The sequence below is a fragment of the Sceloporus occidentalis genome, unplaced genomic scaffold (genome assembly GCF_023333645.1).
Source record: "Sceloporus occidentalis isolate IW3139 unplaced genomic scaffold, rSceOcc1.0.p SCAF_14, whole genome shotgun sequence".
Classification (NCBI taxonomy): Eukaryota; Metazoa; Chordata; class Lepidosauria; order Squamata; family Phrynosomatidae; genus Sceloporus; species Sceloporus occidentalis.
In genome coordinates this window covers 3,988,775-4,002,779 of record NW_028316994.1, presented here as the reverse complement: position 1 = coordinate 4,002,779, position 14,005 = coordinate 3,988,775, and the positions used below count along the sequence as shown (strand labels likewise).

Sequence of the window (14,005 nt, the reverse complement as noted above, 5' to 3'; positions counted from 1 at the left end):
AGCAGTAGTTCTTATTTGGGATTGCTAGTTAGAAAACCTTATAGAGGTAAGCTGAGTCACAAGTTGCTATGCCTTCAAAGCTTCCTAAAACAAGTTAAAAATTAAAACAAGTATTGGAAATAGGGTCACCAAAGGTACTAGCCCACAACCATTTCCTATTCCTGATTAATCCTCTGCCATCCCACTTTTTCAGCTCCTTCTCAGATGTCCTTGCTTCTGTCTTTTCTTATTTTCTCCCTTTATCCTCAGCTTACTTCTGCTGCGCCAAACAATTCAAAGTGCAAAAGTAGTTTGTGCTGAAGTAGTTCAGCATGTAGCCAGCACAGTGTAGCGGTTTGAGCACTGGACTCTGGAGATCAGGGTTCGAATTCTGGCTTGGCCATGTAAAACCACTGGGCAAGTCACACTCTCTCAGCTTCAGAGAATGGCAATGGCAAACCCCTCTGAAGAAACGTGCCAAGAAAACTCCAGGATAGGTTCACCATCAATCGAAAATGACTTGAAGGTACACAACAATAAAGCTCAGCAGAGGGGAGAGAAGAGGAGGGGCAGAGTGTTCTTCCCAGTAGGCTCAAGCAAAAGCAAACTGCTGCACTCTCTTCTAGTTTGTGTGTTCTTAATAATTTTTGCCACCTTTACCATATACTCTGATGTTGCTTGGCCACATATGGCCCAGTTTTTAACTGCAAAAATGTTGCAGCATGTTCACTTTTCTTACTGGTAAGCCCTTGATAGGTTGGGTCCAATCTGCCCCACCGTTACTGTTTCTGCTGCAAATAACTCACAAGCTTTGAGGAAACCATCTAGGCAAAATCTTGTGCAAAATCAGCTGGCCCCAATGCTCTAGCCTCGGCATTTATTAATAAAAATGAGCATCTGTGAGGGAGAAATAGGAGGGTGGTTAAGTCCCTGCTCCAGGAATACTGCTTTGGACTTGGCCCTTTGGAAAATGCACCAGGCCAGCCAACTTGGACAGACAGCCATATCTTCCTGGAATCCAGCTGGCTAGGCAAAGAGTAAACACTAAGAAAACCAATTCTTTTCCCTTTGATAAATGCTTTCTTTGTTCGTTTCCCCTCCCCATTTTTTCTCTCCCGCCGTGATCTGGAGGGCTTGATCCACTCGGGTCTGACTCAGTTTCAGTTAATGGGGTACACAAGTTAAAACTTTCACCTCGAGTACAAAATATAGCTTTATTGATCACAAATAGATGGAAGCATGATGAAGTAACAGAAAAGAAAAAGATAAAAATGTTTCAATATACTTGTAACTAAACCCACCAGACACAGCCTCAAATGCAGGTGGTCCCCAGGGCTACACAACGCCCATTACACTCAGTGGGGGAAATTAGTCATATCCAATAAAGAAATTAATATAAATCCAATACAACAAAATCAGAGAATTCTTAAGACAATTATATGGTGAACCTGGATGTGATATATTAAATAATGCTCAAACGGTAAACAATAAACTTGAAATTAATATATTAATTAAATTCTCCTAACACACCTTGCCTTTCTGAAAGCTACAGTGAAGTCACAAGCTTAGGAGAGAATATGGTTCTCCCTGAGCCTGAGAGTGCATCTACACTGTAGAAGTAATGCAGTTTGACACCACTTTAACTGCCATTGCTCCATCCTACAGAATCCTGGGATTTGTAACTTTGTGAGGCACCCGCACTCTGACAGAGAAGGTTAAAGACCTTGTAAAACTACAAATCCCAGGATTTCATAGAATGAAGCTATAGCACTTAAAAAGTGGTGTCAAACTGCATTATTTCTACAATGTAGGTGCACCCTGAGAACATAAGAATATTCCCACTCTGTTAAATCTTAAATTGTCTTAAGTGGTAAAGGGTATGTTTTATTTTATCTGTGAGCCACATTCGATCCCTCCAGGGAGAAAACTGGCATATAAATGAAATAAATAAAATAAATCATTGTTAATATATGTTTTTGTTGTGAACTATCTCGAACTTTTGGGAGTGATGGTGAGAGTCATATTTTTAAAAGAAATTAAATTTAAATATAAACAAATTGGCATTTAAAGAGAAGCATGTTCTGTCAGATTATTTGAGGAAATGTAGCATTAATACCAGAAGAACCATGCCCCAAACCAGAAAAAAACTGGAGTCTAAGGCCTGCATTTTATGCATGGTCCTATTGAATCAGTAATCAAATGGTAAATCCCATTTAATTAAGTTGATTTGCACTCTTTGGGATGACCAGTATACTTCACACCAATATATCTAGGTGCACTGCTAGTTCAGGATTGTCCTGAGGTTTCTGGGCCAAAACCTGAGAAACGACTTGAAGGCACACAACACACACACAGTAAAATGGTGTCCCTTATATAAAATGGCAAAATCAAGGTGTGCTTTTTGGAATTTATATAGTTTTTAAATATGTTCAAACCATGGATAGTTGAATCTGTGGATAAGGAATCTGTGAAGATGGAGGGCCAACTGTACATTACCATCCCAGAGAGTCTTTGCAAGCAAATTGATGAAGCCTTGCAAATTGTATCAGCTGCTGATGTGCTATGTAGCTGAGTGAGAGATTAGACAGCCCTTTCCCTTTGCCTGGAGCTGAGCCCTGCAAAACTGGAGGACATACGTCTCCTGCCTGGAGATGACCACAAAAACTGGAGATTCAGGGCCAGGCTTTGAGATCTGGCAATCCTAACTGCTGATGCCATGTTTCACTATTGTTAGAAACCTGCTCCCCAGTGTCTTAGTGTTTTTACTGCAACCGAGTTCAAAGGGCTAATGGTGCAAATGTTTGCACATCCAACTGTGCTGCTATTGACAGGAAAGCAAGGCTGCTTCTTCCTGCCCCACCAGAATAGATGCCCTTTCCTGGTCAATGCCCTTCTGGTCTCCAGTTTACAAGGGCTTTTACAACAACTTCAGTTCTCATTCTGAGACAGGCAAGGATTTTGAGACCCACCATGGGGCTGTTTAGTATCATCATCAGCACCCTCTTTTTCATCGGAGCAGCAGGTCAGTATAGAGACCCCAAATGTCCTTTTTTGAGGCGGGTGGTTTGAGTGTTGAACTGCAATTCTGAAGATCAGGGTTTGAAACCTGACTCGGCCATGAAAACCCACTGGGCAAGTCATACTCTCTCAGGCAAAGGCAATGGCAAGCCTCCTCTGAAGAAACCTTGCCAAGAAAACCCCATGATAGGGCCTTAGGGTCACCATAAGTTGGAAAAGACTTGAAAGCACACAACAACAACAACAACAACAACAACAACAAAAATAATAATAGTAGTAGTAATAATAATAGAGGGCCACTGTCCCTGTATTTTGTGACCTGTCTTTAGCTATACTGTTTAGTTATTTTTTAGCCTTTTTAAGCTCATTCCTTGTTAAAATTATCATAGGGCAAATTTCTAAGATGCTTCTCTGGGATTTAGATTCTTTGCCAAGTTGTTTTCAAGTACAGTGTCTGTGCTGAGAATATACATTAATACAAGCTACTGAAAAACAAAAGATGAAGAAGAGTGGATTTAGGAAAGCTTCTACAAGCTTCTTTCTTTCACAGTCTCAGTGAGACAATGCTACAAGATCCCTTTGTATATTAATGTAAGCTGTGTAAATTGATTAATATAAGCTGTGTTAACTGAGGCTGGTTATAGGGACCATGCAACTTGTTATACCAGCCCCTCTGGATGGCACTCTGTTTTTGGACACTGTTCAAACTGCTTGTTATGACCTATATGGTCCTATATGGCTTCAGTCCAGGTTATGTAACAATATCTAATATAAAAAGAGAAAATAGAAAGAAAGAAAAAAGAATGAAAGAGGAAATAGTGTATACACATATGGTGTGAGGCGGGACTAGGAAAGATAAAAGTGACTTCCAATAATCTCTTTAGCAGTTATTAAACAATATTAAACTATTTGTTGTTTGTTATTAACTGCCCTTCAGTCAACCTCAACTCATGGGAACCCAGTGGATGAGACCTCTTCAAGACTTTCACTACTTATTAAACTATGAGAGCCATCAATACCTCTCTCATATAAGAAAAAAAAATCAGCCTCTTTATGTTGCTAATATTAATCATTAAATTAAATCTTTTACAATCAAAGATATAATCCTTAGCAAATAATCAATATATATATATATATATTACAAAGTATTGGTAGTCTTTATTAATAATCTATTGCTATTAGTCTTCCCTTCATGTAAATCAAAAACATCTATTTTGCTTACCTCTCAAATACAAATATTTCTATCATGGTCATTACTCCCTCACAACTTCCCTTTTACCACCTGTCTGACACAACATCAGCTGTGTCTTCCAACCAATTACAAAGAAAACATTAATTCCTTTATTTTTAATATAAATCTCTACCTTCTTTTACATTAATTTCTATTTGCTGTTAGCTTCCTTCATTATTTTTATACACTCACTCTCAACTTCATATTTCTTCTGGTATCTGGACCTTTGTGAGCTTTGTGATCTACTTGATCAATAAATCACCAGTCAGAACTTGCCTCCAGACCAGTAACCACACCGCTGCCATTCTCTCTTTCATGAAACCCCACGAAAGAGATTTCCACTGGCCATTTCTGTGCCCTGCAGTCTCTACTCCTTGGTATTATCATTTTACCCTGGTTTCTTCTTTTACAGGGTCTGCTGATGATGTCTTTGATCTCACTGATGCCTTGGATCCTGCTTTGCCTTCCCAGATTAACCCAGAAAAAGAATGTAAGTAAGGGTTGCGGATAAAGTTGGGAGCTGGAGAGTCGGGCAATGTTATCTGTTTTTATTACCTGAATGAGAAATTGTGGAGACAAAGTTTTTATTATGACTGAAAAACTAAAGTAGAAATCCTATAAGATTCTTTAAAAGAGTTTGAATGTCAGACTGGAAGTTCACTAGATGATGGCCTTGGACTAGTATTCTTTTCTCTTCCTTCTAACCTGCTTCACAAAACTGTTGTGATTATAAAAGCAGGAGGAAGAAAACCATATGTGATGCCTTGAGTTTCTTGGAAGAAAGGTGGAATATAAAGGTGGCAATATAAATGAATCTTGGCTCATACGGAGCACTGGTAAGCTTAAGAGTCATGGCAATGGAAGGAAATGGTTTTGCTTTGGAATGAGCTACTCCACTTTGCATCTTTCTCACCCACCCAGTGTGTCCCAATGGCGCCCGAGACATTGCCTTCCTGATTGATGGTTCAACCACTGTACGGCCTACAGAATTCATGCAGTTCAAGTTGTTTATTGCTCTTATGATGAAAAGCTTTCCTGATAATACGCAGGTCAGTGAGGAGAGATGCATAAGAGGGGATGGGTTTGAGTAGGGTCAGGGGTGTTATTAGGGGGTGCGGACCACCTCAAGTGACACATCAGAGTGGGGTGAACACCTGGTGGAGCAGTAACTCACCATCCATCTCAAGACCCCTCCTAACCACCACCACCCTTCTGCCAACCAGGGCACCTCTGCGGCCACTGGTGGCAGTGGGTTGCTGTTGGCACCTGACACTCTTCTAGGTCTGGTGAGGCTGTTGGCTGGCCTGGGGAAGAGAGTTGCCGGTAGTGGCAGTAGTAGCAACCATGGAATCCCCACTTTCTGCAAAAAGAAAGGAGTCTGTTGCCGCCCCTGCCACCACAGTCTCCCTTTTGTGCCTGGCCAGCAATTCCACCAGATCTAGAAGGGGTTGCTGGACAGCAGCACCAGCATCTCATCCCCACTTTGGCAGAGGCAGCCTGGCTGGTGGAGGAGGGAGGTTGGGGTCAGCATGAGTTACCACACTGGGGTGACACTAACCCTGCTGACACCATTGGGTAAGATGTGAGCTTTCAAGGCCAGTCTCTAAACAGGGTTGTCTCAATGAATTTTGCTGATTGGGGTGAAGGCTCAAATAACAATCTCTTGTCTGCTCCTTCCATTTCATGTGCAGAAGTTGATCAGAATCTTGCTTCAATTATGACAATGAAATATATCTTCCTGCTGACACCTCACTAACATCCTGGCCCTGCAAGAAAGGCTTAGGTGTGATGTGACCTCTCAGGTTTGGTTCCCTAGGCCTTGAGTGGAATGGACATTTCTGGAAAACACACCATTATTCAGGCCTAGTGTCCCATTACTCTGGTTGAGGCAGGCCACTTCAGGTGGCTGAGTTGGTGGTAATCTCCATAGAGACTGAGGAACCAAATATTAATTTATTTGAGGAACCAAATAACTAGTCCTAAACTGGAAATAGGATGGATATAATCCAAAATGGAGAGAACTAGTGGCACCTAAGAAATTGATCCAGAGGACTGGTGCTCAGGTTGTTGAAGGAATTAAGAAGCAAATTTCTCCTCCTGCGTGGCACTGTTGCTTAAACAAATAAATACTACAGAAATTTAGAGAAGCTGTTCCTCCCTCTAATCTTTCTCCATCCTCTTCAGTTCTCTCTCCTGCAGTTCTCTAATCACTTTCAGGAACATTTTGACTTCAGACATTTCCATAGAAATCGAGACCCTGACCGCCTCATGAGAGAGGTTCATCAGCTAGGCGGCTCCTCATACACAGCCAGTGGGATCAAGAAAGCTCTGTGCGTATCATTCCTTTTAACTAGTGGCATGTGTGTGTAAGAGAGAGATACAGATGGACAAAGAGATGTGCAGTATTTGCAAAGGTGGAGGCTGGAAAGCAAATAAATGGGAGTTGGTGTCATATACAGTTCTAGCACTTTGATATCACTTTGTTGTAGAATCATAGAGTTGGAAGAGACCACAAGGGCCATCCAGTCCAACCCCCTGCTATGCAGGAACTCTCAATCAGTATGGTGGCAGTATGTGGTAGCAGCTTACAGAATCCTGGGATTTGTAGTTTGGTGAGCCACTAGAGCTCTCTGTAAAAGAATACTGAATACAGTACCTCATTGTGAAGGAACCCTCTCTAGATTGGCCCCATACTTTCAACCCCTGTGCTCCTATCACTCACCTTGCCTTTTTACCCTCAGGATCCCTTGAGTGTCACCTCAATGTGGTACTTAAGCCTCAAGGTGACCACTATGCTGGACAATGTTGATCAATAAGTTCATTATGGTAAAGTGTGACCAATTTTTCCTTTCAGTTCTTAAATGAAAACAGTCAGAAAGAGCTGTAAAAAATAAAACCAGTAAAGATATATTGTATAACAATTAAAGTGAACACAAACTCTCCACATTGCCAGCTCCCCAAACCCTATTCAGAGATTAGGAATTTCTTTTTTCCTAGCTGGTCTTCACCCCATCTCTGACTGCCCTGTGTGTGTGTGTGCACATGTGCGTGTGTGTGCTTCAAGTTGTCTGTTGACTTAGGACAACCCCATGAATTTCACATAATTTTCTTAGGCAAGTAATACGCAGAGGGAGTTTTGCCAGTTCCTTCCTATGAAATATAACCTACAGCACCTGGTATTTGTTGGCAGTCTCCCATTGAAGTAGTATATCTGGTGCAGGCTGTGGTCCCGATCTGGCCTTTGCAGGGCACAAAAACAAGCCACAAAAAGTGGCTCCTTTTTGTGTCCTGAAAAGGGATGCAATAGCTGTGTTGCCACGGCTTGGTGGCACTCCTTTGGCACTGCGTCGTGTGTACGCAACACCAGAGGAGTGCCCTGATGCCGCATGCTGGGTGGTGCAGCACATGGTGTCATACCACCCTGGAGGCAGAGCCAGGGTGTGCGCCATGTAGGTGCTACACCCTGACTCCGCCTCTAACCCAGCCCAAACTGCTGGTCTGCACAGCCCCTATCTAAGCTTTTTTTCTGGCCAATCCTCTACATCACCCATTCCCAAACTTTGGTTTTACAGGTATTTTGGACTTCGTCTCCCAAAAGCCCTAGTCATCTTGGCCCACAGTCAGGAATGGTAGGAGTTGAAGTCCCAAACACCTGGAGACCAAAGTTTGAGAACCACTGCTTTAGGTTATTGACTCCTCAAAAGCCCCACTTTGCAATAGTGTAAAGGATGTGATTGGCTGACTCTTAACTAGGCTTGCCCTGCTTTTCTCTTCATATTCACAAAACTATAATTCCCAGGATTTCATAGAATGCAGCAGCCATTGTAGTTAAAGTGACTGTGAGATCAAAGTGTTACAATTGTGAAAGGTGAAGTAGACCACCTCTGGTCAGGATGCATCAGCTGTTGCCACTGTGGAGAGGTATACCACGAAACTGTGGCTGTGTTTCCTTGCAGCTAATTCTCTTCTTCTCTATTTAAAAGGGAGCTATTCACCACACAGAAAGGTGCTCGAAGTACAGCCAAGAGGTTCCTTGTGGTGCTGACAGATGGGGAGAAGTTTGGGGACACCCTGGAGTATGGAGAGGTTATTGAAGAAGCCAATAGAGCCAGAGTTACACGCTTTGCAATTGGGGTAAGGAGTAATGTACTTATGGTGTTTTTTTATTTATGTACTTGCACATTTTGTTCCCCCATCTTTCTTTTTAGCTGGAAGACAACAAATATCATATTAGCACACAAAACGAAGCAGCGGCAAGAAATTAAAAGATGTCCAAAAACAGAAGAAAAGTTTAAGGATGTTTTCCCTGGTGAATAATGAATATTAAGAGGATATTGTACAGTGAATGAATACAGTCTGTAAAGCCAGAACATGGAAGTGTTGCTTTTTGTCTGGTACTACATCCTCACAGAATCTCCAAGGGTAACATTGCTAGTGGTTATCCTGGCTAAGAGTATTCTAGGAATTTTTCAAAAAAGTACCTTTCTAAGCTTTGCAAAGCCTGGCCCGTGGGTCTATTATTATTATTACTACTATTATTATTTTGCTTCAAAATGTCCCATAATATCCTCTGTCTAGAGGATCTGCAGTTAATTTCCATCATGTTGGGACACACACACACACACACGGACCTCGTAGGAGTCAAAAAGAACTTTTTTGCAAAATTTTTCAACATAGTCTGCCTCAGAATGATCCAAAATGCCCTCTAGTGGCCCGGGGTGGCTGCTAAACATGGTAAGGATGCACCATGTTTCTTAAAGGATGTTTGGGGTCATTTGGGAACCAAATAGGGTATGACCCTCCAAGGTCTCCTGGAGGGCTAATATGGAAGCAAGCCTTCCGCAGTTGCCTACCCTGCTCCACATGCAACAGATGGTTAGAATCTACAGGAATGCATAAGGAGTGGGTATAAATCAGGTAGAGAGCCAGTGAGGCTTAATGTTACAAGTGTTGGACTATGACTCTGGAGACCAGGGTTCGAATCCCTGCTTAGCCATGAAACCCACTAGGTGGCTGGACAAGTCACACTCTCTCCGCCACAGAGGATGGCAATGGCAAACCCGCTCTAAAGAAATGTGCCAAGAAAACCCCGCGATAGGGTCACCATAAGTCGGAATCGACCTGAAGGCACACAACACCATAAATTAGTTAAGATCTTTGACATGATGAGCACAGGAGTGTTTTAAGTTGGTCCCTTGTTTCTACTTGTAATGAGCTGGAGGCTATATGTTCTTAGATATAGGTAGCCATATCAACCAGCATCATGTTACTGGGAGTTAGCTTGGGTTTTGATGTGAACTCCACTGGCTTATTTATTTGTACTCCACCCCCTCCTTTAAACCATACTGCATTCACCTTCAATCACTTTGTTTCTTCTGGCAGGTTGGTTTGGTATTCACAAGCAAAACTGCTCAGAGGGAGCTCCATTCCATTGGCTCCCATCCTGTCACAGACCATGTTATTGTTGTGAGACACTTCTCCGGCCTCCAGGACATCCAGACGCAGCTGAAAGAGAAGATTTGTGCCAGTCACGGTACTAGGCTTTGCGGGCTGGGGAAATCTATAAATCAGGAAAGGGTCTGCATATTCTGCATGTCCAAGAATGTATTCCATTAATATATGTGATACCTGCAACAAAATGTTGTAATGTAGAGTGTGTCTGTTGTGGATCCCAGACAGCCCATAAGTTGTGTTCTCCTCCAAACTATTCCATTCCATTCCTGCTTTAATGTTAGAGAGATTAAAAACTTATTTAGTCAGGATTCAGGGCCACTGGGCACCATCAAACCACACTGGGATATTTTGGAGAACACAACATATGAGCTGTCTGGGATCCTCAACAGGAGCACATCAGTGTTTTTTTCACCAGTTTTGATTTTCTTTCTGAAATCCACAAGGCTCCTGTCTTGTGTGGAGTTGGCCCTAGTTTAGATAAACAAGCCAAAGTGTCACTTAAATAATAATAATAATAATAATAATAATAATAATAATAATATTTATTTATATCCTGCCTCTTCCGTTTTGAGGATCGAGGCAAGTAACAGCAAAGTTTATATAATATACAACAATAAAAACAAGCCCCACATGACCCCGACCCAACCCTCCCTCCCAACTATAAAATTAAATAGTAAAAGATGGTTAAAAAGTACATAACAATACATCAAAATTAAAAAAACAAACCACAAATAATAAAAATAATAAAAGGGGGATTCAATTGGTTCTGGACATTATCAATCGGGGAAGGCCTGCCGGAAGAGAAAGGTTTTTGTTGCCTTTTTAAAAGCCTCAAGCTAGGATAATTGGCGAATTTCTTCCGGCAAGTCATTCCAAGTTTTTGGAGCGGTGACAGAGAAGGATCTCCGGGAGGTCACTGCCAGTATGGTCTTTCTAGACTGTAAGAGGTTTTTCCCAGAGGATCAGAGTGAACGGGAAGGACTGTATGGGAGGAGGCGTTCCTTCAAGTAGACTGGACACAGCCCATGTAGGGCTTTATAGGTGATAACCAACACCTTGTACTGTGCCCAGAAGCTAATAGGCAGCCAATGTAATGATTTTAAAATAGGTGTAATATAGTCAAACTTGGATTTTCTGGCAACCAGTCTGGCTGCCATGTTTTGTATCAATTGGAGCTTCCGGACATGGCACAAAGGTTGCCCCATGTAGAGCGCATTGCAGTAATCAAGACGAGAGGTTACTAGAGCATGTACAACCATTTCTAGGTCCCGCTGCTCCAGGTAGGGGCGCAACTGGTGTATTAGCCGGAACTGATAACAGGCACTCCTGGCTGTCGCATTAATTTGAGAAGACAGATGAAGCGACGAATCCAGGAGCACCCCTAAGCTGCGGACACAGTCTTTCAGGGGATGTGTACCCCCATCTAGAACTGGCGAACTTATCTCCATACCCAGATTGGGGTTACCTATCACGAGTACCTCCATTTTATTTGGATTCAGCTTAAGTCTATTTTCCCTCCTCCAATCCATTACCGACTTCAGGCAGTCATTCAGGGGGGAGATGCCCTCCTTGGTCACTGAAACAGTCCGAGACATAAAGAAATAGATTTGGGTGTCATCAGCGTACTGATAACACCCCGCCCCATGTCTCCGGATGATCTCACCCAGCGGCTTCATGTAAATGTCAAAGAGGACATTGGTCAAAATTAAAACCCCAGAGCACCACAAGGTCTAGATTTTTTTCTAGAATTAAAAGATACTTAAAAATTGCAAGAAGAAGAGAAAAAAGTAGTCACCAGACCATACTGGATTAACTGTATACAAGCAGCACAAAAAGGAGATGTTCAAACTTCTTAGAATCTAATAAGAAGGGAAAGTATTCAACCAAAGGTTAAGTTAGAGAATGGCTTTTAAAAGGGAAGCTGGGAAGCTCATTTTGGCAACCTACCTAATGCTAGTAAACCAGAAATAGTTAGGAATCCAATGAGAGTCCCCACAGATAAATTTCTAAGATGGACACTGGTTTCCACAAAACTTATAGAGCAGTTTATAGTCTGCTTGAAAAATTGAAAGATGCAAAATATGGTAATTATTTTCGCTTGCTAGTACTCATGAAGCCTAATGTTGGACAGTGATCTGAACTAGTATCCTATGTTTTTACAGCTATTTACAACAGGCAAGTAATTCACTCAAGAGAATGTAGGAATTGTCACAATATTTAAGAAAAGAGGTAACATTGACCCTGTGGATTATATTGATTTACTGATTGTCAGTAGTTAGCAGACTATTTACACAGTTTCTTATTACAAGTTTGAAAGACTGAGCTGAAGAATCAAATATTCTGGCTCAGGAAAAAATATGGTTCAGCTCATAATTTTGTAACTCCTCAATTGCATACATAAGCACCAGCACTCTGATGGCATAACTTGGCAGCAAAAATATAGGGCATTTTTTTAAATTTGAGCTATCTTTTGCAGTTTTGTTTACAAACTATTATTAATATTGCTTTATTTGTGTATTTTATAATTAACATTGGGAAATGACTACCACAATATGAGGTCATGACCATTGGCTTAGGTGGCTTCATAAGTGAACAGTAGAGGGTTTCCAATGCACAGAGCTGGCTTTTTTCCCTTTTCTTGCTGGGCTCCTGTGCCTTTAATAGCAATGTGGCTAGCAAGAATCGAAACACTTATTTATTTAGCCAGTTAGTTAACTTTTCACCTTTCTCCCAGTGCAGAATCCAAGGTTACAATGTCAATTAAAACAACTAAAAACCAATTAGCAGCAGCATTGGAGGATCATTTTAGAAAATTACATAAGCAATCCCACTAAAACCAAGCATAGAAATTAAAAGTTTAAAAGCATTTTTGAAACATAACAAAAAGGTGGAAAGTACAACATACCCTCCTATTAAAAGCTGCCCGCAGGCCAAAATCCTGTCTAAATAAAAAGGGTTTTGCCTGCTGGCAGGAGAATAGTTCCAGCTTAGCCTCCTGCAGAAGGGGTTTCATAGCTTGGGTACAGCCCATCAGCAAGGCCTTTTCAAGGGACCTAATCAAATGTGTCTGAGGATGGTGGACTCAAGAGAAAGCCTTCCCTTGAAGCACTGGAAGCTCAGGGTGGTTTATACAAGGGAGATCAATCTTTCAGATAGTTTGGATGGAAGCCATAAGCTTGTAGGTCATAGCCAGCACCTTGAATTGTGCTTATAAGCAGACTAGTTGCTGGTGAAGATGTACCTACAAGAAGTTTTTGTTCTCGCTTGTCGCCAACACCAGTCAGCAGTCTGGCTGGAATACACGTATTACCTCCTCCTCCAAGCAGGGATTGCAGTGGCTCTAATTTATTATTTCCTGCTGTTACTCGGCTCTTCAAGGCACAAGAACCATGCACTTATGAAACGGTGGCAACTTTATATGTGTCTCAGACTGCCTCTTCACCGCAGAAATAATGCAGTTTGGCACCGTTTTAACTGCCATGGCACAATGGTATAGAATGCTGGATTTGTAGTCTTGTGAGATGTTTAACCTTCTCTGTCAGAGAGCAATAGTGCTACAACAAACTACAAACCCCTGGATTCCATGGGATGGAGCCATGGCAGTTAAAGCAGTGTTAAACCCCTTCCCCACTGCCATTCCCTTCTCCTTTTGTGTCTTTTTTATTGTAGGTCTGCAGATAGGGAACTGTCTAATTAAGAATTTGTAAAGTGCACTGAAAGGATTTCTAAAGAGTGGAGTATAAATACAGTAAAAAGTATAATAAAATAAAGCAGCATTCTTTCTGAAATGCAGATGCAGCCTCAGTTCCCAGTAGTCACATCAGTTCCCTGGCAGTTTTCATTTTCCATGGCAAGCTCTAGAGGAAGGTTAAAGTGAATAGAGGAAACAATGGTGACAAGAAACTCTGCTCTGTATCTTCTAGGCTTAGGAGTTCCACACTCAACAAGAGCACCACCACAGTCGACGGACACCTGCACCACGCAGCCTGATCCCCAGGTGCTGCAGAAACTGGAACAAGTGCTGAGAGGCCTAGATCTAGTCAAAACAAAGCTGGATTTGCTGGAGGCTAGACAAGGGAAATGTGGGCACCCTATCTAGAATGTGTCCTGAACTGACTATCAGATGGAGACAAGCTGAAGCAGGAAACAAGAGGCAGAGGGGGAAGCATGAGAAGCTCCAAGAAATGGCAAGACAGAGTTTGTGTGTCAAAAAGATTTGTGTGTTGGTGGCATATTCATCCAATAAAAAAGTTAACCCTTTTAATGTGGCCTCTTATAGGATGCTGAAGTACTTCTGATACAAATAAAGCCACCTGCTCTCCA

The 14,005-nt window shown here is 41.8% G+C and overlaps 1 protein-coding gene across 1 annotated transcript; it reads left to right on the top strand.

Annotated features, from left to right (window-relative positions):
* Window positions 1-2,922: 2,922 nt before the first annotated feature.
* On the top strand, window positions 2,923-14,005 carry LOC149303598 (integrin alpha-D-like). Its single transcript, XM_089480091.1, has 7 exons — window positions 2,923-3,001; window positions 4,641-4,718; window positions 5,150-5,277; window positions 6,413-6,558; window positions 8,212-8,362; window positions 9,611-9,761; window positions 13,606-14,005. Exons 1-7 carry the CDS (start codon window positions 2,950-2,952, stop codon window positions 13,779-13,781), a joined length of 882 nt encoding a protein of 293 aa, XP_089336217.1. The 5' UTR covers window positions 2,923-2,949; the 3' UTR covers window positions 13,782-14,005.